The following is a 20,310-nucleotide window of genomic DNA, read 5'->3' on the forward strand; positions in this document are numbered from 1 at the left end:
GATGATCTAGCCACAATTTGCGGACGTCGTGAAGCAGTAATCGACTCTCGTCCCCCTCTGTTCACGATCACGGTCAACGATGAAATATGTCTTGTTTTTAAAAAAACAAAAACGCGGGAAAGATGACCGTGTGAAAATGTTTGACGGTTGGGGTTTGCGTTTCATTGCAATTAAAAATGAGGGAATAATAAAAAACAAAAGACTGCACGCGACCCTGTTTGTTTGTCCCGCTTTCATCCATACCAAAAACAGAACAGTCTTCATTCCCACCCCACCCTAAACCAATTCATTGCGTTTCCCGTGAAAGAAACGATGACCCGTACAAATTGCGCGGTTCTCGTGCAGCCACAGTCAAATATTTCGAATCTTTACATGCAACCCACACACAATATTTCAAAAAAAAAAAAAAATAATAGATACCGAAATTTGATATACTGTTATAGAAAACATGGTGGTGTACACACACACCTTCGGTGGATAGAGAGCGAGCCATCGATCATGCACACGCCGAAAAAGGGAAAACTCTGAATTCAACTGGACTTGAAAATCACGTGAAAATGATGAAACTTATTTTTTTTTTCTTTTCTTTTTCATTCAACTGTGTTTTGCTGGAAAACCTTTCAATGTAATACGATGTGTTAATCGTGTTTGCGACGCAACATTTCTATGCGCTCATACCGCCCACGTCTTTCCTCCGACCTCCCAAACTTTCTTCATTTAAAAAGAAACAGAAAAAAACCAAAAACAAGTTGTACAATAATTTCGGCCGTACGCGCGTGTACACGAACGTTAGACACGGCGATTTGCTCATTTGCCTAAGCAAATAAAAAATAAATTAAAAGAAGAGAAAAATTGCCCATTTTTCTTCTCTTTCTGATGCACTGTAATCAAATGTAATTACATTTTCTCAATACAGCCGAACGTCGTAGAAAGTACTTTTTTTATTAAATGGCGGGATGTTTGAAAAAAAAAAAAAAAAAAACAAAAAAACCATTTGAGCCGCAGAGAAAAACGACAGCAGCTTGAACGCATGTTCAAAAATGACGTTTGATCTGCTTATAAAATACAAAAACCCCCTTTTCCCTTCATTTGTTCATTTTCATTTTTGTTCAGAAATATCCCGGCGGGACAATTCAAAAAAATAAATAAATAAATAAATAAATAATAATAAAATAAAAATAAAAATAAATAAATAAACAAAAAAAAATACATCAAAATAAAATAGAATTGCCGTTTCTTTTTGCAACGAGCGCAATCGGCGCCTCCCTTTCCCTTGTAAACAATAAAGAGACGACGTGTACACACGCAAGGCATATCGTTGCAACAAGACACACAGCATAATGGAGTTTCATTTCTCTTTCTCTTTTTGAAAATCACCTTTCGTTCAAAGTGAGTTGGACAACAGGGCAGCCAAAAGAAGTCGACTGTCGGACGTCCACCACACGTGAATGGAAAAGCGGATTGCGTCCAACGACGACGCCTTGTTGACATCGCAAACGCTGCGCCAAGAAAAGACACCGAACAAATTCAAGCGAGAAACGTTGAAAAGGGACTAAAAGACGGACAATCGGCGCGCTGATTGCAGAGCAACACGGCCAAGAAAAATACAAATTTCCATCTCTTTGAAAGCTGCAGGGGGCAACCTGTCAACTGGCAACCCAGACACTTCAAGCCGCCATTTCAATGTGGCTCATTTCTCACATCCAGATTTCTTGTTAACTCACACACACCTTCTCCTCCCTTCAACAGCAACTTGATTTCTCTGAAAATCATTTTCTCTCATTTTCCTTTCTTTAATTCTTTTTCATTTCTTTGTATACACATTTAAAAAAAAAAAAGAGCGACACAAACATTTCAAATCGAAATAAAATAAACAGATAATTGCAAATTCTTTTCTTCGAAGAAAAGAAGACATTCAATAAATCGGAAGGTAGGGGACCGTTACGTCAAGTCGAGTAGCGAATAGAAGAAGAAGAACGAAGAAAAACAAGAATTCGTTGTTGTCATAATGAAGACACTTTTCTCTGTTACACTACGGGGGGTTTCAAAGTCCAATTTAGAATTGTTCTTCTTTTCACTGGCCAGTTGTGTAGAACAAGTGGATAGGATTTCACGCGACCGTAATACAAACGCTGTCAACTGCAGGACGCGGCCGTTGTTGCCGTGCCACTACAACAAACGCCATTATTTATCATGTCCCGAGAATTTAAAAACGGGGGCGCCGTCGCCATAATAGCCTACAGGAGCAATTATCGCCAGAGCCCCATTTAGTGCACACCATCCCTTTTGCACCTCTGCTTGTTTCAATCCCAACCGTCGAAAAGAGAACATTTTCAGTTCCCGCTACGTAGAGAATTGCAAAAAAAATATTCGGTCCGTCGAAATATCAGAAACGAATAGAGAAAAAAAATGGACGTCAAGACGGTGGAAATGCAACAAGAATGAACTGCGATTAAAAAAAAAAAACTGGATAATCTTTTTGGGTTAATTTCTTTTTGAAAACATTTCACGTCACACAGACACGACGAATTCGTTACTAATGGAACTGGTCCGGCTCAACGTCCTTGAGTTTCCGCTAGTTTCCCATGAATTCAAACAGACAAAAAAGCAAAAAGAGCGGGAGATTTGAACGCAGGCGAATAAACCCAACCGACATTAGCAAAAGAAAAACGAGTTACACTGCAGAGCAAAAAGAAAAAGAAACCCAAACATTTGTGGGTCTACAGTAAGAAAAGAAAAGAAAAAAAAAGACACGCAAACGTCCAAGCCCGTTGATTACATTCATAAAACACCAAGACAAGCGTGTTGTTCACAGTCCTTGCCTGCGCTACGGGGACTTGCGGGTTAATTAGGCTATTTGTATGCCGGTTACGTTTGTTGTTGTATACCCCCCCCCCTCTCTCTCTCTCTCTTTCTCTTTCTGGCAGCCCAAAAAGCAGACAGAGCTCCCTCTCCTTCGGAAGCGGTTTTCATAGACGTCCACAGCAGCAGCAGCAGCGGGCAGCCCATGCCACTGCACGTATTTATTCAGAAGAAAAGCGGCGGTTGTTCGCAAGCCGATGGAAGAAGCGTATCGTTTCATTTGAATAAACAACAAGCCAAAGTGACTCACCCAAAACACACACATACACGCACGCCACGAGAGTTTTTTGGGGTTTTTTTTTCTTCCCGTGATTACACTGTGACCGGCTCCATTAGCATATTCACTGGCTACTTCCTAGATCTTTTTTTTTTTTTTTGTTCTTGTTCTTTTCTGTTTGTTTTGTTTTTTTCTTGCTTGTCGTAAATGGAATTACACCTGCGGGGAATCTATGAAAACAAAAATATCGTGCGTGCAATCAATCAGCGGCCTCTGTTTGGTACAAAAATGCCCCCACCAAAACATCCAATAGTTTTAATACACCATCATCGTAATCGAAAAAAAAAAAAATTGTTTGGTGGCGGGACCGGCGGGCTCCCCGAGAACTGTCACATGTCTGTTCATTTTGTTTTTTTTTTTTTTTTCAAATAAAAAAAAAAAAAACGAAGTAGCTAAAACTGAAATAAAAGAATTAAACGCAGAAGAAAAAGAAGAAAAACCAGCAGCAAAAGAAAATACGGTTAACTTTTCCCCAACGGATAATCTAATCGTCTTTTTCTTTTGCTCTCTTAAGAAGAGAACGAAAGACAAGCATGACAGACGAAAAAAAAAAATTAGTATAAGAGAAAATCATTCGAGCATAGAAAGTATATCTTTTAAATTTTTTTTCCCTTCAATCCGCTCATCTAAAAAATAAAAAATAAACGAAATTTAAGAGATATATAAACCAGTCGTCCGCCATCTCTTTTAGCTTTCCCTCCTCCTCTTTATTCCTCGCAACAAACATAAATAGATATTTAACGCATGTGTGTAATAACAACTGTTATTTAGGTTTTCCATTTTTTTTTTTTTCTAGTGAATTTTATTTTTGGGTAATAGGAGAGCAAAGGACAGCAGGTGTTTTCGCAGCATCGCCTCGATTTTGCCATACCGTTCGTCACGTAACAGACCATTACGTGAGATATTAAAAAGCAGGCGTTCCTCATCTTCCTTTTACGACACCTTCACACCGCATTTCTAATTCGTCCCCTTTTCAACATTTCAACGCAAAAATAAAAATGATGGCATTTCATTTTATGCCGACATTTTTAAAATGCGGGGTGTCATCAACACATTTGCGACTGCTACAACTTCACTCTACCACGAATTTCGAAAAATGAATCGAATTTGAAAAGAGACTTTTCCACAGAGTTCGTGGAACAGTTTCGAGGCAGATTCCATTCGTCTCATTACACCATCAAGCAATTATTTTCGTGTTTTTTTAAATAGGGGGGGTGATGATAATGACGATAGGATAACAAAGAGAGAAATGAGAAACAATAGTCGACAACGAGCTGAGAAGAGCAAAATAAATTACAAAAACAGACATCATCATCAGCCGCTTGTTGGAATTGAACCAATTCCAATTCTTTTATTTTGGGAACTTCTCCCGCAGAGTTTTTGTTCCATCGGCTTGCCTTCATCAACGTGAACAAAATTAATCCCCCTCAACTTAAAATCCCGACATTCTGCCGAGACGCAAAGATTTCAATCTCGCCCTAATCACATTTTCAGAGACGATTCATCACCATTTTGCGTTACGTGTCAACATTTTTTATTTATTTTTTTCATAATTCAACTAACGACGGTACGTAACGTGCGTTACACATAAGAAATCATCCAACACGCGTGCCGTTAATTTTTCCTTTTTAAAACGTTCGGTCGAGCCCCGTGTGTGCGGTTGCACATGAAAAAGACAATCACGAACCGGATAAACATTTTTTTTTGGTTTTTTTTTTAAACCTCTCCACATTTCAAATAGACGACGCAGACAACAAGAGACGTGATTGTTTATTCACGTTAAAAAGCCATTTTGAGGGGGGGGGAGATCGGATAAGACAATGAGAAGTGCTTCAACTTTTAGTGGATATCTCTAAAAAAACAAAAAACCACTAGAAAAAGACTCTTGTCGTTTGTTCGCTGATTTGTTCCTTGTATGCTAATGCTTTATAAAAATATATAGCGATTCGTCATCGTTGGCCTCGTAACCCAAAAAAGCGAAATTCAATCACCTTTCAAGAAGTCTGACTAGTTCCAAACTGCCGTTTAAAGCCCAAGTGTCGAAAAAAGAAAAAGAAAAATTGAACAAATCAATTTAAAAAAAACAACAAAATCAACATGAAAAAAAAAAAAAAAAAAAATTAAAACAGGTCCAGCAAGTTTCGCTTTGACTCTTTAGGTCTCATGATAATTAGCAAAATGGATTTGTTTGTTGTTGTTTTGTTTTTTTCCCCAACTTTTCCGTTGAAAATTCAAATAATAAAATTACCCGATTCCAATTATTTTTTTCTGCCCAGGCGCCATGAATGACGCAAAACAATTTTTTTTCAAAATGGACACACTCAAATAAAAAAAAGGGGGGAATTCAAACGAAAAAGGTCGTAACAAAGCAACGACTGGTTCGTTTTATATAAAACAAAATAAAAGTATTTTGAATATTTCATCAACGCCATTCGTCTCGTATCGATCCATTCTTTTCACGAAAAAAAAAAAAAACCCAAAAAAACAATGGACCAATAATCTCGTCTTGGTCATCCACACACACAAAAACAAAACAAAACCAAAAAAAAAAAAACAAGTAAAAATAAAAAAAATAATAAAATAAAATTGGCCAAAAACGGATAGTGAACAAGAAAACACATTCCAAAGCCAATTAAATTGGGCATTGAAAAGTTTGAAACAATGGCGTCTCGACATTCTGGCAGAGCCATCAACTTTTATTTTCTTTTTCTCGTTGAGCACAAGGAGGACGATTCCCAAAATCGAAAGAAATTTCAAGTTTCAACAGGAAGACGAATTGTAATTGGATATTTTACCTTTAAATGAGGATTCGAGAATTCAAAAAAAAAGGGGGGGGGAATGTGTGAACGACTCATCATTTGGATGGCCTTCGGGATTTATGATTTTCTCCATTTGATTCGATTTTTATGGCCCCCATTTTTTTTTTATATCACGCTGGAATTCATTTATTATTTTCCCTTCAAAAAAAGACAAACATCCACGTCCTTTTTCAGAAAGATCTGGCACAACCCCCCCAACACACACACACACACACAAACGCGTAGTTGTACGTTTCACAATCGATTCGATTTTCTTCCGTCATCCTTGCCAACAACAATCCAGTCAGGCGACATAACTACAAAAATAAAAATCTATCTCGATTTGACCTACTAAATGAACGTTCGCCTTCAAAACATTTTTCCGTTCAAATATTTCTGTTTTCCCGCGCGATGCATTTTTTGCTACGACGATTTCTCCCGTCGTCATTTAATCTCGTGTACAAGATCGGCCTATCAGTTCAGCGTCCGTTTGTTTTGTTTTGCATCCGAAAGAGAAATGGAAAAATAAATAAATAAATAACAAGAGAAAAAGTTTCATTTTCGGGCTGGGCACAAGCGACGGTCGACTCTAACTGGCCAACGGCGACATCAAATTCAATTCACTTTCACGTCCGTCTCATTCGCTGTCTGCCCAACGGCTTTATATAACAATCAGACGGCAGCTTGACGGTAGGACTGTAACCAAAAGGACGACCAACGACGACAACGCGACGGCGGCGGCGTCTCTGTTGGTGTCAGTTAGTCCGATCAGACGTCACGACTGCACCCAGCGGCAAATACGCTCCACTTGCCTCGTTTGTTTGTGACACGACTTTTATCCCCCCCGACCTCCCCATTCAAAAAAATAAAACAAAATAAAAATCACGTGCAATTTCAATAGACTTTCAGGACGCCTCTCAATCACACATCGATAGATCCATTCGACTAAATAAAAGAACAGCTAGTCTTCCATGTCGTGCGTTTCTGTGTTTTGTCTGCGTGCGGATGAATTTCAGGAGAAAAAAAGGAGGCCGAGGTTTGCGTGTGTGGTCGAGGCGTGACTCGGTACGTCTAACGTACCAAAACATTACATCACACTCTCGCCCCTTTGATTACCATCACCCCCCGTCTCTCTTATTTTGTTCTCTTGCGTCTCTTCCTTTTTATTTTTTCTGTTTGAAAGAAAAGATCGTTTTCTCTCGTAAAACCTCAAACCGGACAGCCCCCAGTTTCGTTCAATTTTTCCCTTTTGTTTCCACATGTCGTCAAAAAAAAACAAACAAAAACATTGAAAATAAAAAATAAAAGAGCACCGTATGCACAGGTACGCTACGGTGTGTAGTAGACTCTGAAAAGGAAAAAAAAAAATTCAACAACAAAAGAATTTCGTTTTCTTTTTAAACCAACAATCATTGGCACACTCACGGTACATCTCCCCCAGCAGAGTTAACGAAGCGTGACCAGTTATTCACGCTTTTTTTCCCCATACCCTAACGCTTCCCCACCTTTTTGATGTGTGTGTTTCGTTTGGTTGTCGTGGCGGGAATTTCAAACGACATCGTCAAAAAGAAAACAAATGAAAAGAAAAATAAAAAGGTTTTTCTCGGGAGCCAAACATTTGAATGTTTCAAATTTTAGAAAAAAAAAATAAAACATTTCCCCTCCTCCCCCAAAACTGTCGTTGGAGAGAGGGGGGGGGGCCACCTGGTGCGGGATCTTCAATCAACCATTTTTTTTTTTTTTTTACTTGAATGGCTAAAAGAATTTCAATCCGACGTGCTGGCAGGTAACTAGCAACTAGCAAAACTTATGTCTACACACACACACACACACACACACACACAGGCAGAGAGTAGAACGTGATGGCACCGTGTCTATCCACACATCCCAGCCGCGTAATAAAAGTATTAAGAAAAGAAGAAGGAGACTTGGCTAGCGTCATAATTCAGCTACAGGCTCGCTAATTGAATTCCGACAGTTTTCTTCTTTCTTTCTTTCTTTCTTTCGTCTACGCGTGTCGTGCAAAGAAAATAAAAGAATGTTTTTCACACGTCGACACTCGAACTGTGTGTGTGGCTGTAAAATCCAATCAAACTCCTTTTCAATCTTATTTGATCTCAAAGAAAGAGAGAGAGGATTTTCTCTTCAGTTAGACCAGAGTTCATTTTGAAAACCGTCTTTGAAAAAAGAAAAAGAAAAAAGAATGGCGGCGCCACAGGGACCAAGCAAAAGTTATTTAGTCAAGGTTTATCTAACTCTTTTAATTTATTGGAGATAACTCGTCGTCGAAAAGGTTCTTCTTTTTTTTCCCCTAATCTATTACTAGAAATCGGTCGTCGAATGTTCCTCTCAAACACCTCGGCCAAACAAAACACAAGGAAAAAGTGGAGGGGGGGAACAAAACAGTTTTTCTTTCTTTAAATGAACATTTTCTCAAACTTTTTTTTTATTGCTACTTTTTATTTTTGTTCCTCACCTTTACCATTCTAGCCAGAATTATGTCTTAAAAACACTCGCGAGAAAAACACGCAATGCCCAGAAGATGAAAAAAAAAATAAGAAAATTAAATAAAATTTTTAAATTGATAAAAAAAAATCTTTTGTTTAAATGATTTTTTTTTTTTAACCGGTTGATTGGCTTCGGTTGATGTAATCGCTCACTATAGTGGATTGAGTACCGAGAGACAAGTCCCTACTCCTCCTCTGTTTCTATCGGAGACTCGTTTCGCATGTATGCAAATGTCACGCCAGCCAATCCCCTCCAATCAACAACAAAAAAAAGCAACCCAATCTAGACAATTGAACAACAAAAATAAAACAAACAAAAAGAAAACTGTAATTTCAGACAGCCGATTTGTTTCGATTGAGAGAAAACTGATCCAAATAAAACCTTAAAAAAAAACGAAAGCAAACAAAAATTGATAAGAAAAAAGACGAATGAAAATTACGAGAACTCCATCTTCCATAATGAAAGAGAAAAATTAATGAAGCAAAAGTAACGCAAAAGGAAGAAACAGGTTTCAAATCTTCGACTTCCCATTTGTTTTCATCATCATCACAAGCGGAGGCAAATCGGCAGCACACGACTCGTCTCTCCCTCTACATGACCCAACAATGCATCACGAACGACACGCTCTACAATTGCCCCACAGCACAAAACGTTTCAAAAAAACATTATGTAGAGGGGTATGCATTCCTGTAGAATTTGATGTTTCCTAAATTTCAAAGGGGGATTCACAGACGTCGGCGCTGCGTGAATCGCTTTCGTGATTGACATTCGAGCGGATGAATGTCTCGAGAGGATGAACGATGACCCCCCCCTTTTCATCCGTCACGTAACAAGTCACGACCGAGAGGACATTCTCTGTTGCTGTCGTCTCTCTCCGGTCGTATGACGATACCTCGACACAATCGCCAGCTTCCAGGTAACATCATTTTCCATTCTCAAACGCCCCCACTGTGCCTCTCTCTCTCTCTCTCTCCAACAAACGGGGAAAATAAGCTATTGTCGTCTGCTTGTCACTCCAGACTAGACGTTTGTTTTTTTTTTTTTTGTTTACATCGTCAATACAAAGTTTGTGAACAACCTCGAAAAGTTGACAACTCTCGGAGAAATGAAAACATCCCCCCCCCCACACGATTCAATTCGATATGCGTCTCCGGATTGTTGTCGTCTAAACATATTCAACAACGGGGACAGGGGAAAGCTTGAAATAAATTTCCAAAAGAAACGAAATGTTGCGCAGCACTTTCCGATGAAAAATAGCGAGCGGGTGAGTCTCGAGTTGGGACGTACTGTGGCCGAGATCACGCGGAATGCATACTAATTAAGGACGCACGTCTCTTCTCCTTCGATCTCCAGCAATAATAATAGACCAATGCTAAAATCAAATCTCTTTTCATTGAAGATATAAGGGGAAAATCTAAGCAAATCCAACGAATGTACTCCCCCCCCCCATCGGTTTACCGTGACGGGTTTTTTCCCGAAATTGTTACTGCATTGACGAATCGACACTTGGGGAATGCACCTCCCCCCCCCGTGAACAATTCAGGACAGAAAAAAAAAATGTATAAATCTATTTTGATTTTGTTGCATGTGTGTACATTTTTACCTGGACAAAAAGATCGAATAACTTCCCTGCGGTTGTTTTATATGCAACGCCCATCGTGATTGATATTCTTCAAGTTTCGGGGTCTGCTCACCAAAAGATCAATGTTTGCCCGTGCCACATTTGCCTTGAGACGGGCGGACGTTATCGTTTCGAACACACGACATTTCCTCCTTCATAAAACAATCATCAAAACAACCTTCCTTCTTGGACCCCTGCTCCTTAGCGAGAACTCTCTTTTTACTCTGTTTTTTCCATCAATAAAACAAATGAAAACAGAGCCAATGTCACGTCAGAAGAGATGCAAGAGGCGACCACATGTCATCCGCGAGTGGATCGGACAGATGCAAACTTCAAGCGTCAAAAAATAAAGAAGAGGGTCGTTTCAAAATGAAATGAAACAAGTCGCTTCTCATCAGACAGTTCAACTTTGATGAAGCAAAAAGAGAGAGAATAAGGAGCAACACGTTGAATAGACGGGGAAAATCATGGTTACTACTAGTTAAAGTCAGCTAAACGGCAGCGCAGGAGCTTCACAAAAAATAAAATGGGATGGATAAAAAAAAAAAAGGTGGACGACTTGTCAGATGAAAAACGTCGATTTGAAGCTCGACGCGTGCCTGAAATACCCAACATAAAAGCAAAAAAGAAGACAGTTACCGAAATTCCGAAAATGTTCATCATCCGAATTTTTTTTTTTTATCGTACATTGAAAAATAAAAAATGAAGAATTTCTCGTGTTGCAATAGAAAAAGATTAAGTTTCAATCCAACCAACAGCTATTTTATTTTTAAAATCATTCTGCGGGTATTTTCTTTCATTTTATAATAACAGGCCGGACATGTGTGTGTGTGTGTGTGTGTGTAATCGTAACTCCTCCCCACTCTCTTTTCGGGGTGTTATCCAGAAAGGAAAGTGATGGCAACCTCCGCGCAGGTCTCAACTTTTTTTGTTTCTCCCCAGCTACCGCATCCTTCGCTTTCTACGCACCGCCCCCGTTATCGAAAAAGAACAAACTTTTATTTCAAAATTCGATAGAGGAGAAATAAGCCCCCGACATTTTTTTTCCTTTTTAAATTCGTCCTTGTTTCCCGCTATCAAATGATCCGTGCGCAAGAGTCCGCGAGCGCGATCCGGTTTACTTTGTTACATGCAACACTGACGATAAGAATCAGAATTTTCTCTGCCCGAGACTGTCGATTTTTATTCACAAAAAAAAAATACAAAACAAAAATAAAGTTTTGATTTTCCGGGTTATTCAAAAGATCTTTCTAATTCATGTGCTTTGAAAAAGAGACAACGACGTGAGAGGACCTTCATTATGAAATCAGTCAAAGACGAGAGAAGAAGAAGGACAAGATCAAACGAAAAAAATTACAAAACGAGTTTTGACATGGACTCGTTCTTTAAAAAAAAAAAACCCTGGTGACCAGCAATCCCAGTGAATTTGAAAAACTTGTGAAATGTAAATAATAAAATGAATTACATTTTCAGTGTAAAGAAATCCAGCGTGTGTATTTGTACACACACACACACACTGACTTGATATATTTCCAAAAGGAGATACTCTTTTGATGGCTACTTTCTATTCCAGTCAGGTCGCACATACAGCCCGCAACTATGGACACCCATCACAACGTCCATCTTGCTTTTCCATCAGGAAAAAAAAAAAAAAGAGAATGGGCTAAAAGGTGAAACATTCCCCCCCCCCATTTTTTTTTTTCATGGGACCAATATAAAATACCCAAGATCCAAGAAAAGCTTTTTTACAAATGATATTTCAAGTGAAAAAGAACGTCTCAAACATCTGCTTCATCTCACAGTGCAGGGCTAAAAATAAATATTTCATACTGCCCCCACAGCTGGCGTGTGTAATCAAACAAAACAACAACAAAACAGGGGTTGGGAAATCAAAAAATTTGATCGTGCTGTTTACATCTCCCGCTACGAACTACTTTTCATTTTTTTTTTTTTATTTATTTATAGACGTCGAGGGGGGGGGGGATTATATAATGCAGAGCTCGACGCTCGCAACAGGTTTCAGACAATATTTAAAGAGTCCGGCAGCGAGCGAGCGCCCCGGTTCTCTCACGGGCCATTTATTTATGGATTTTGCTGTTCGCTCGACTGTTTATCATCATCGTCGTAAAAAAAAAAAAAGAAAAGAAAAACCAAAAACAAAGGAAGAAATATCAAAAATGCGTGTTCTATATAATAAGAGGCTTTTGCATCAATAAAAGTCGTTCAATCCAACCAATAGAAAAATGCTGAGTTTCGCCCGTTTTTGCTCGAGAAAGGCAAACTCCTCGCAGAAAGAAGACAAAAACAAATGCTAATGTCATCACGCAACAACATTGTGAGTCTCTTATTCTTTAAACACACAACGTCAATCCCCCCCCCCAAAAAAAACATATTCCTTCTCCCATGTCCCCTCTGTTTCCACTCACGACATTTTACGGAATAAATATTGTAGGGATGGTCACACAAAAAAGTTAAAAAAAAAAAAAGGCCCACCATTCCAAGAGAATAGCGCACAGAGCGCCACGGGCGAGGTATAAATGAATGACGGGTCGTAAAGAAAGACGAGCGAAATCTTGTCCGAATATCGCGTCGTATCCATCAACAACATCACAAACATGAAAAATAAATTTAATCAGAAAACGGTTGGAAGATAGACAACGGACGATCAAGAGAAATTCAAATGCAACAATTCAAGACAACAACAAAAAATGGCACACATTCGCCTGTTGTTGCAGCCCTTCGTTGAGGGCTAACGAATACGCGCGTAACTGTTTCCAACATGACATGTCAACAACAGCAAGCGACACACACACGAAATCCGTAAAAAGAAATCCAGCGAAAGCAACAGGTGGGCGGTAAATAGTGGGAGGAGGCAGCAACAACAACAACAAAAAATTCCCATTTCCAAATATGTAAATGTTTTCTTTTTGATATTGGCGTTGTTTGTTATCGGCATCGAGCCATCAAAACGTCAAACGCAACGAAAATATGTAGAGCGCTATTTCATTGCGCACGCACACAAATAAAAAAAAGACATGGCCTGATTGCAGAACTGCCATTTTTTTTTTTTTCCATTTTTCATTCCCCAATTTTTATAGGCAAATTGTCTTGTGTGTGTAGTCAACACACAAAACGGACAACTGTTTGTTCTTTACGACACTCTGCACAAAAACGTTCATGTCTTCATTGCGGATGGAACGAGAAACAAAATGGCGGCTACACGGGCCCACTGAAGTCCCTGGTGCTAAAAGGAAAAGTCCTTTTTAACGACGCCACCGATTGGGACGAGGACCTTTTTTTTTTTTTCTTTTTTGGACCGAAGAGATGATTCAATCAAGAAAAAGAAAAAAAAGAAAGCTTATCTTTTTGGTGTAGTTAAGTTGTGGATTTTTTTTTTTTTTCGGTGGCGGGGCCCGGTCGTTAGAAAGGTCGGCAGGAGCTAAGCGTGACTAAGACCCTTTTTGTTGCTGTTGAAAAGGAAAGAGAAAAAAAATTTGAATCTCGTAATAAAGACTTAAAATAGTTTGATACGAAAATAGAATTTTTTTTTTCTTAGCCTTCCTTTCTTACTTAAAGAAAAAAAAAACATTTCTAAAGTTGGACAAGGTCGTTCATAAAGGGAATACCAAATTCGATTACGAAATACTTGCCGCGACAACTGTCGAAAAAAACGTTTTCAAGCGCAAACAACGAAAAAAAAAGGGGGGGGGGTAGAATGTTTTGGGTGGAGATGGACCATACGTAACGGAACTGCAGGCAAAAAGGCCCCGCCAGAAACCCCTTCGCATTGCCCACTATTCTCATTAAAGAAACAAGAAAAAGGGCGTAGTTTTTCTTCTTCTTTTCTTCCTCCATTTTGTGATAGTATAAAAAGCACTGACTTGAAAACTAAAAGGTTTAAACTTTAGCAGAAATAAAGACGGAAGGCCAACCCACACACCCCCCCCCAAAAAAAAGAGAGAAAGAAAAAAAGGGCGTAGCAACAACACGAAAATGATGCGATTTTTCACCAATATCCAACAAGGATTTTAAAAAAACGTTATTAAAAAAAAAAAAAAATGGTCTAAGACAACAACAATAAAGGGGGAAAGATGGGGGGGGGGGCTACCCAATAAATATTCGAAATCGATTTCTGTTCACCCCCTCTCGTTTTCAGTGGATAGAAAGATCAGCTGATAAAATAAACACAAAGCGTTTGGATTGTGAACAACAACAACGAAATTCTTCATTTGCCGTTGCACAGCCTCTTTCAATCGAATTTATAAAAAAAAAAAAAAAGGCTATTCAAATGCGCGTGGAGAGTGAAAAAAGGTTTGGCTATGATGGGCGTCGTCCGACATAACACGAAAATGGGCTTTTTTTTTTCTTCCCCTACTTTCTTAACTCTTCTCCTATCTTTTCGAAAGAAAAAAAAAAAAAAAGCAAAAATACATAAAAAAAAAAGGTGGGATATTTTCAGGGAAAAATCCCTTTCAACAAAATGTTAAGAAAGAAAGAAAAAAAAAAACAGAAACGAAAGGTTATGTGTTTTGCCCGGCTAGAAATTGAAAAACAAATTCATTGGCGCTATCAAATGAAAGGTGACGTCAGCTATTCGCTAGACCGGCCGGAAGTCATCAAAAGACTATTTATTTCCCCCCCCCCTCCCTCTGGTTTCGCGTTCATTTAATAGTTTGTCTTATCAAAAGTCATTTTAGCAATCGTAATGAAGACGATAATAAAACAAAAGCCAAAACAATCGCCAATTCACTATGGCCAAACAAAATAAAAAGAAAACATGTAAACAAAAACAAAAAAGTTTTTTTTTTTAAATGAAGAGCGGACATCCATAGCCCCAAGGAATGAACATTTCCCCCCTTTTAACGCTGACCAAAACAAAAACAAAAACATTAAAAAATGAAAACGTGAATTTGGAATAAAACGACAATGAACTCTTTTAAAGAAAAGATTAAAAAACAAAAACAAATCTGTAGAAAACAAGTCGACCTGTCAAACGCAGTTATCATTGCTATGCTAATAAGCTAACCGCAATCACTGAAGCGCCTCTCGATTTTACTAACCCGAACTGTCTCTGCAAATGCAATCAAACTGATTTTGTTTTGGCCTCAACTTGTCCGTTTTCCCTACAAAAATGCCAATAAGTTATTCCCACTACAAAAATAAACCTGAATTTATGACGGCACCAACGTGACAACCATAAATGCGACTGACGGACAAGCAATAATCAAAACAACAGCTTTTCTCCCCTTTGTTTTCTCATCCTCCATCAACCAACAAACAATTTCGAAAGAAAAAACGCAGATCTCTTTCGTGTAGAGAAGCCATTTTGAAAAACGTCAGACACGCAATTAAAAAAAGGGCATTTTCTTTCCCTCTCTCTCTCTCCACATTTAAACACACAGTGTGTGTGTTTGTTATAGAGAATATGCAGAATCAAATTGGATCCTTTCAAACAAATAGCTTCGGGCTAGATAATTGTTGCAACGGCCGTTAGGGGGCGAACGGCTAACAATCGGCCAAAAAAAAACCAACACATTTCAAATGATAAATAAACGATGAGGGGAGATGACGCTAAGACTCTAAAAAGCACTTAAAGACGAGATGACCGCAAGTATTTTCTTCCTTTCCCCCCTCCCCCGAAACTCGAGAGAAATGTAGCCAAAAGGTATGGCAGCACTTAAGTGGCACGCACGACGTCGAGCTAACGCCTGTCATTTGTTACGTTCCCCTCCTATAGTTGACTCTTCCCCCCCCCTCCACCTCCTACAGAAAAAAATAAAATAAAGCCTTTTATTCGTTTTTGCCGAAATAACACATTTCGGCAGCCGCAACGAGATGATACTCCAACTTCAAATAACACTCATTGTACATGGACGTGTCATTGATGACGTCAATCGAGGGCCCACTTCTTTTCTTTGTCTGATGAAATTGATTTTCCACGTGCGAAAAGAGAAAACGATCCAAGAAATGTCGACAACTTTTTCTCGGTAAAAGGAATACAAGAGGCAGCCAGATTCAACAATAAAATGATGTAATCAAATCAAAGTTCCAATGGAACAGGCCGGCCATGTGCAACATGGCGGGCGCCATTGAAAAAAAAAGCAAAGAAGATACGTGTTTCTCAAGGCTTTTTTCGACCTATTCTAGCCCTGCGCATTTTTCGAAAAACTAAACTACAAAAAAAGCGAAGAGGTGGAACTTACTACTTTGGATTGTCCAGTACCAATGGCTATGCGTCAACAGCTGCAGGGCCTCGAAAAATGACGAAGGTTCAAAACATGTGGACAGCAGCAAGTCGTCACAAAATGTCTCATTCATGAGATATTTCGGGAAATGGAGGCAGCAGGGTGGCTCGAAATAAACGCATGAGTTGGTTCCTTTGCGTAGCGATGCAGCATCAACGTGGACAGGTCATCAAAACTGGAATCACCACTATTTTCTCAACAGATAATATGCAAAACACGTGCTGCGACTTCGAGTTTTATGGAATAATGCATTTCTGATTCTTGTTCACAAACGTTATCGATGCCAGAGTACATCGTGATCAGGGCTGATCAACTGGCCACGAAAGTCAAGAATGAGATGGTGGAAAAATAAGACACGACACGAAACGAGATCGGTCGATGATGTCTGATGAAAGTTGCCACCAACATTATCGCGACGAGCGAATCGACGAGTCACGTCGTCACCAATGGCCTTTTGCCGCCAGATGCAAACGACATGCGGCATTGCAAATGATTATTTTTAACGGCGACACTTTCGTGATAAATGTAAATTTTTATTCTCGTCATTGATTTTTATCGTCAGATATAATGAAATACAATTATATTTTTTTAGGACAACCGATATTTCGACAAACTTCTTCAGAAGCCGGGCCCAATTTCGCTGCCAACTCTTTGTCGTCGAACTGTCAACACCGGTTATGATTTTTCTCAACCCCACTCAACCCCACTCAACCCCACTCAAGACTCAACCCTAAACGACAAAGGCACAGCAGCCATGTTTTATCGTCTCCCGATTCCTTTCTTTTCTCGATTTTCTTTTCTCTTGCATCTTTGAACGTGATTGAAACTGTTGGCTGCAGAACAAAAAGAAAGAAACCGACCGACATGAAAACTTGATTTGATGACTCACCCACAGAGAGGTAAAGTCATCGTTGAACTTTTTTTATTTCTTTTGATTGGATTCTTCATTATGTATTCAGACATGCTTGTGCAGCACAAATGAGTGGTCATGCAATGCTACTGGCTTGCCACTCGAACCCTTTAATTATAACACAATCGTGTAATTGTCTCAAATTGAAATGATCTCATCAAGAATTTGAATTTCGCCCTGCAGCCAAATGAGATTTGGAAATATTTCTATGAAAACGCCTTGGCTACACCAACGAAATGAGAAAGACGAAAGGAAAAAAAAGAAGAACGCGTGTGTGTGTATTAAAGTAGCAGTTAAACAATAACAGAAAACTTTATTCGTTTTATTCGTATAGACGACTATCCGGTAGCAAATGGGAAGCTGCCGCTACCACTCCAGAGGCGAAATCCATTCATCTTGTTCCAAAATCTCTCCCTCAGAGAAAACAGAAGAAATGATACTCTCTCGCGTAAGATCCTTTTTTAAAATTCCATTAACGGATAAAAAGGGGAAAGAGATCTTACCAACGTTTGAAAGCAATAACCAGAAGGTAAAAAGTGTTCAATTTGTACATTTCTTTTTTTTTTTTTTCAATTTGAAATAATAATAAATTAGAAAGAAGAGATTGTAGAGTGGGATTAGATAATAGAGTGGAACACGGTTCACGTTAGACTAGTTAGCTATATATAGTAGTTTTGATGAGTCGGCAAAGCCCAAAAAGCGTGTGCCAGCAATCTATGGAGGAGGAGGGAACCATCAGACAAGAAAAAGATGAACCACGATTAAGACAGACTTGTTCGATTCAAAAGTTCCAGAATATTTTTCTCTCTTTTATCTCGAATGTGTGGTGCATGATGGCGAGCAGCTGCAGGGCGACCGGGAGTCTGAAAAATAAAAAAAACAGCACAGGAAAAAGAAACGAAATGATTTAAAAGAGAGAAAGAAAAATAGAAAGGAGTTTCTTCTCCTTTTTTTGTGTGTGTTTGGCTTGACGTCCTTGCAGCAAGGACGTCGCCTTAAAAAGATGTGCTGTTTTTTTGTCTCGCTGGAACAGCAGTTGCGACGCTTCCACTATGTTGCAATATGCAATAAATCAGCCATCAAATAAATGATTCAATGTAGTAATAACAATAATTCTTGTGTACCTTTTTCTAAAGAAAACAAATTCTTCTTTGTCTTTCTCTCAGGTGGATGGCAACAGCTCCAGGTGGAATTCACACACACGCGCATAAATAGCCAACAACAAAAAAATGAAATTCGGAACGCATTTTTGTGCCCCATCTTTCAGCTTTTTCTGATTCCACTCCATTAGCATCACTCGGATGACTTGCGAAGGTGCGGCAAGTTAACAAAATCATAAATAAATAGATTTTCTTTCTTTAAAAAAAAAATATATATGTATATCAGGAACAAACAAATCAAGGCTTGTCTGTTATCTACGGCTGCGTTATTCGTTAACTAGCGCACTCGTCCAGCTATTTTATCCACCTTGATTTCAAGCGACCCACTATCTTTTTTTGTTTGTTTGTTCCACGTAACAACGTACCTGCAGCGATGTGAGTAAAGAAGACTGATCCCCCTTTATATCGCTACGTGGGACCACCGTACACTGTTGCTATACCTATAGCAGAGCAGGTAAATAATTATTTAAAAGAATAACAATCTCTAAAACAAGAAGCGAAAGTATTTGGGCGTTGCTTATGAACGCCACAATTCCATTTGAAAATGTGGCCATAGTTTGGATTTTTTTTCAGACGTTCCAGGTAATAAAGATAAAGACACTCGAAGCAGAAAAAAAAAAAAGGAAATTCAACTCATCAAAGTGGAAGGTAAAGCACGGGGGTCGTATCACACGATATCACGGAGGCTTTATAGTGCAACAGCTGTCCATTTTTTGTGTGTGTGTGGAACCGACCCACACCCAGGAGCCACCTGCATTACACGGCCCAGGGAAACGAGAAAGAAAAAAAAAATCTACCATAGAATTATATGGCAGCTATTTAAAAACAGGTATTTTTATTTATTTCAAGCAGGCGGCGTTGTAGCAAAACAAAGTTGTTTTGGATAATGGCACGAATATATTTCGTTTGGTTGATTAAAATAATAGATGGAATAAATAAGATTACACGCAGCAGGAGAGAGCAACGACAGGTAGGGCGAAAGATTTTCAATTCATTCGAATCACGAAATTGTTGCATCGAATCAGTTCCATCCATTCACAAGACATCCCATTATTCTAATGTTTCAAATGTGTACTCTATTCCCCTTCAGAAAGAAAAAAAAGGAAGCAAACGTAACAAATCGCTGACTTGACGGGATGAATTCATTATTATCATTTTTTTTTTTAACAGATACAAACGAGAGAATTTTCAGAAGAAATAATCATAACAACGGGTTTTTTTTCTTTTGTTTTTCTTCTTTGCCCACCCGGACATACCTACCCGAGTTGCTAGTCCATCCACTAGTACAATTACTAGGACAAGAAGGACTTGGCAGCAGTCGGTCAACATGTGATTATTCCATTAGGACATTGGGTGGCCGATCACGCAATCTCACATTTCTACTTTTGATTTTCATCGTCTCTCTCTCTCGAAATTTACAATTTTTTTTTCTTTTTTCTTTGAAAGAAAAGAATTTATTTCTTTTCTGAAAGCAATCTGACAATGGACGAGGCCGTGAGAAATCTCTGATGTTACCCCAATCGGTTTGTGGCGTGTGTTATCGTGACTGGTAAACTGCGCCCAGCTTTATATATCCTCCCCCCTTTTTTTTCTTTCTTCTAAGGTCTTACACGTAGGTGATGCAGCAGCAAAATCTTGTAAGTTTTAGTATCTTTTTTTTTTTTTTTCTTTTAAATCCACAACAAAACGAATAATCAAGACAGGAAATAAAAAGAGAAACGTTGCATTATTCTATTGCTGCGCGTGTGTGTGTGTGGGGATGGAGCGCCCAGCATTTTCAATTGATAAGAATTCAATAAAACGTCAACGGCTAAAATTGTGTAGAAGAAAAACGGAATTTCTTCGAAATATTTAACATGTTTTTCCCCTGATAAGCCGACATCTCAAAATCAGTCGGTTCTTTTTTTTTTCTTTTTATTATTATTATTA

The 20,310-nt window shown here is 38.8% G+C and overlaps 1 protein-coding gene and 2 long non-coding RNA genes across 32 annotated transcripts in view; 1 reads left to right on the forward strand and 2 right to left on the reverse strand.

The window, feature by feature from the left end:
* Nucleotides 1–16,761, reverse strand: part of LOC116929095 — a 72,201-nt gene extending 55,440 nt beyond the window's left edge. For 8 of the 24 annotated variants that reach the window (XR_006650868.1, XR_006650867.1, XR_006650858.1 and 5 more), the window contains exon 1: nt 16,270–16,760. This is a non-coding gene — a long non-coding RNA (uncharacterized LOC116929095). Of the gene's footprint in view, nt 1–16,269 lie in introns of all 24 variants that reach the window. The other 16 variants (XR_006650861.1, XR_006650856.1, XR_006650854.1 and 13 more) reach the window with 6 other exon arrangements.
* A 232-nt stretch (nt 16,762–16,993) lies between these two features.
* LOC116929099 lies at nt 16,994–20,104 on the forward strand. Of its 4 annotated transcripts, XR_004397607.2 has the most exons (8): nt 16,994–17,210; nt 17,271–17,495; nt 17,556–17,750; nt 18,388–18,535; nt 18,608–18,835; nt 18,955–19,029; nt 19,126–19,210; nt 19,308–20,104. It is a non-coding gene; the product is annotated as an uncharacterized LOC116929099 (long non-coding RNA). The 4 variants fall into 4 exon arrangements; XR_004397605.2 differs by having other exon boundaries at nt 18,955–19,210; XR_004397606.2 differs by having other exon boundaries at nt 16,995–17,210; nt 19,126–20,104.
* The window catches only part of LOC116929047, a 28,287-nt gene continuing 25,454 nt past the window's right edge, over nt 17,478–20,310 (reverse strand). Inside the window, exons 10-11 of one of the 4 annotated variants that reach the window (XM_045178379.1) lie at nt 18,747–18,821; nt 18,389–18,526 (exon numbers count right to left, since the gene is read on the reverse strand). In XM_045178379.1, the coding sequence (XP_045034314.1) occupies nt 18,790–18,821 (32 nt within the window). In that variant the 3' untranslated portion in view covers nt 18,389–18,526; nt 18,747–18,789. Of the gene's footprint in view, nt 18,085–18,388; nt 18,527–18,720; nt 18,822–19,010; nt 19,133–20,310 lie in introns of those variants that run through there. The other 3 variants (XM_045178377.1, XM_045178378.1, XM_032936195.2) reach the window with 3 other exon arrangements.

Source organism: Daphnia magna, linkage group LG8 (assembly GCF_020631705.1).
Source record: "Daphnia magna isolate NIES linkage group LG8, ASM2063170v1.1, whole genome shotgun sequence".
Lineage (NCBI taxonomy): Eukaryota > Metazoa > Arthropoda > Branchiopoda > Diplostraca > Daphniidae > Daphnia > Daphnia magna.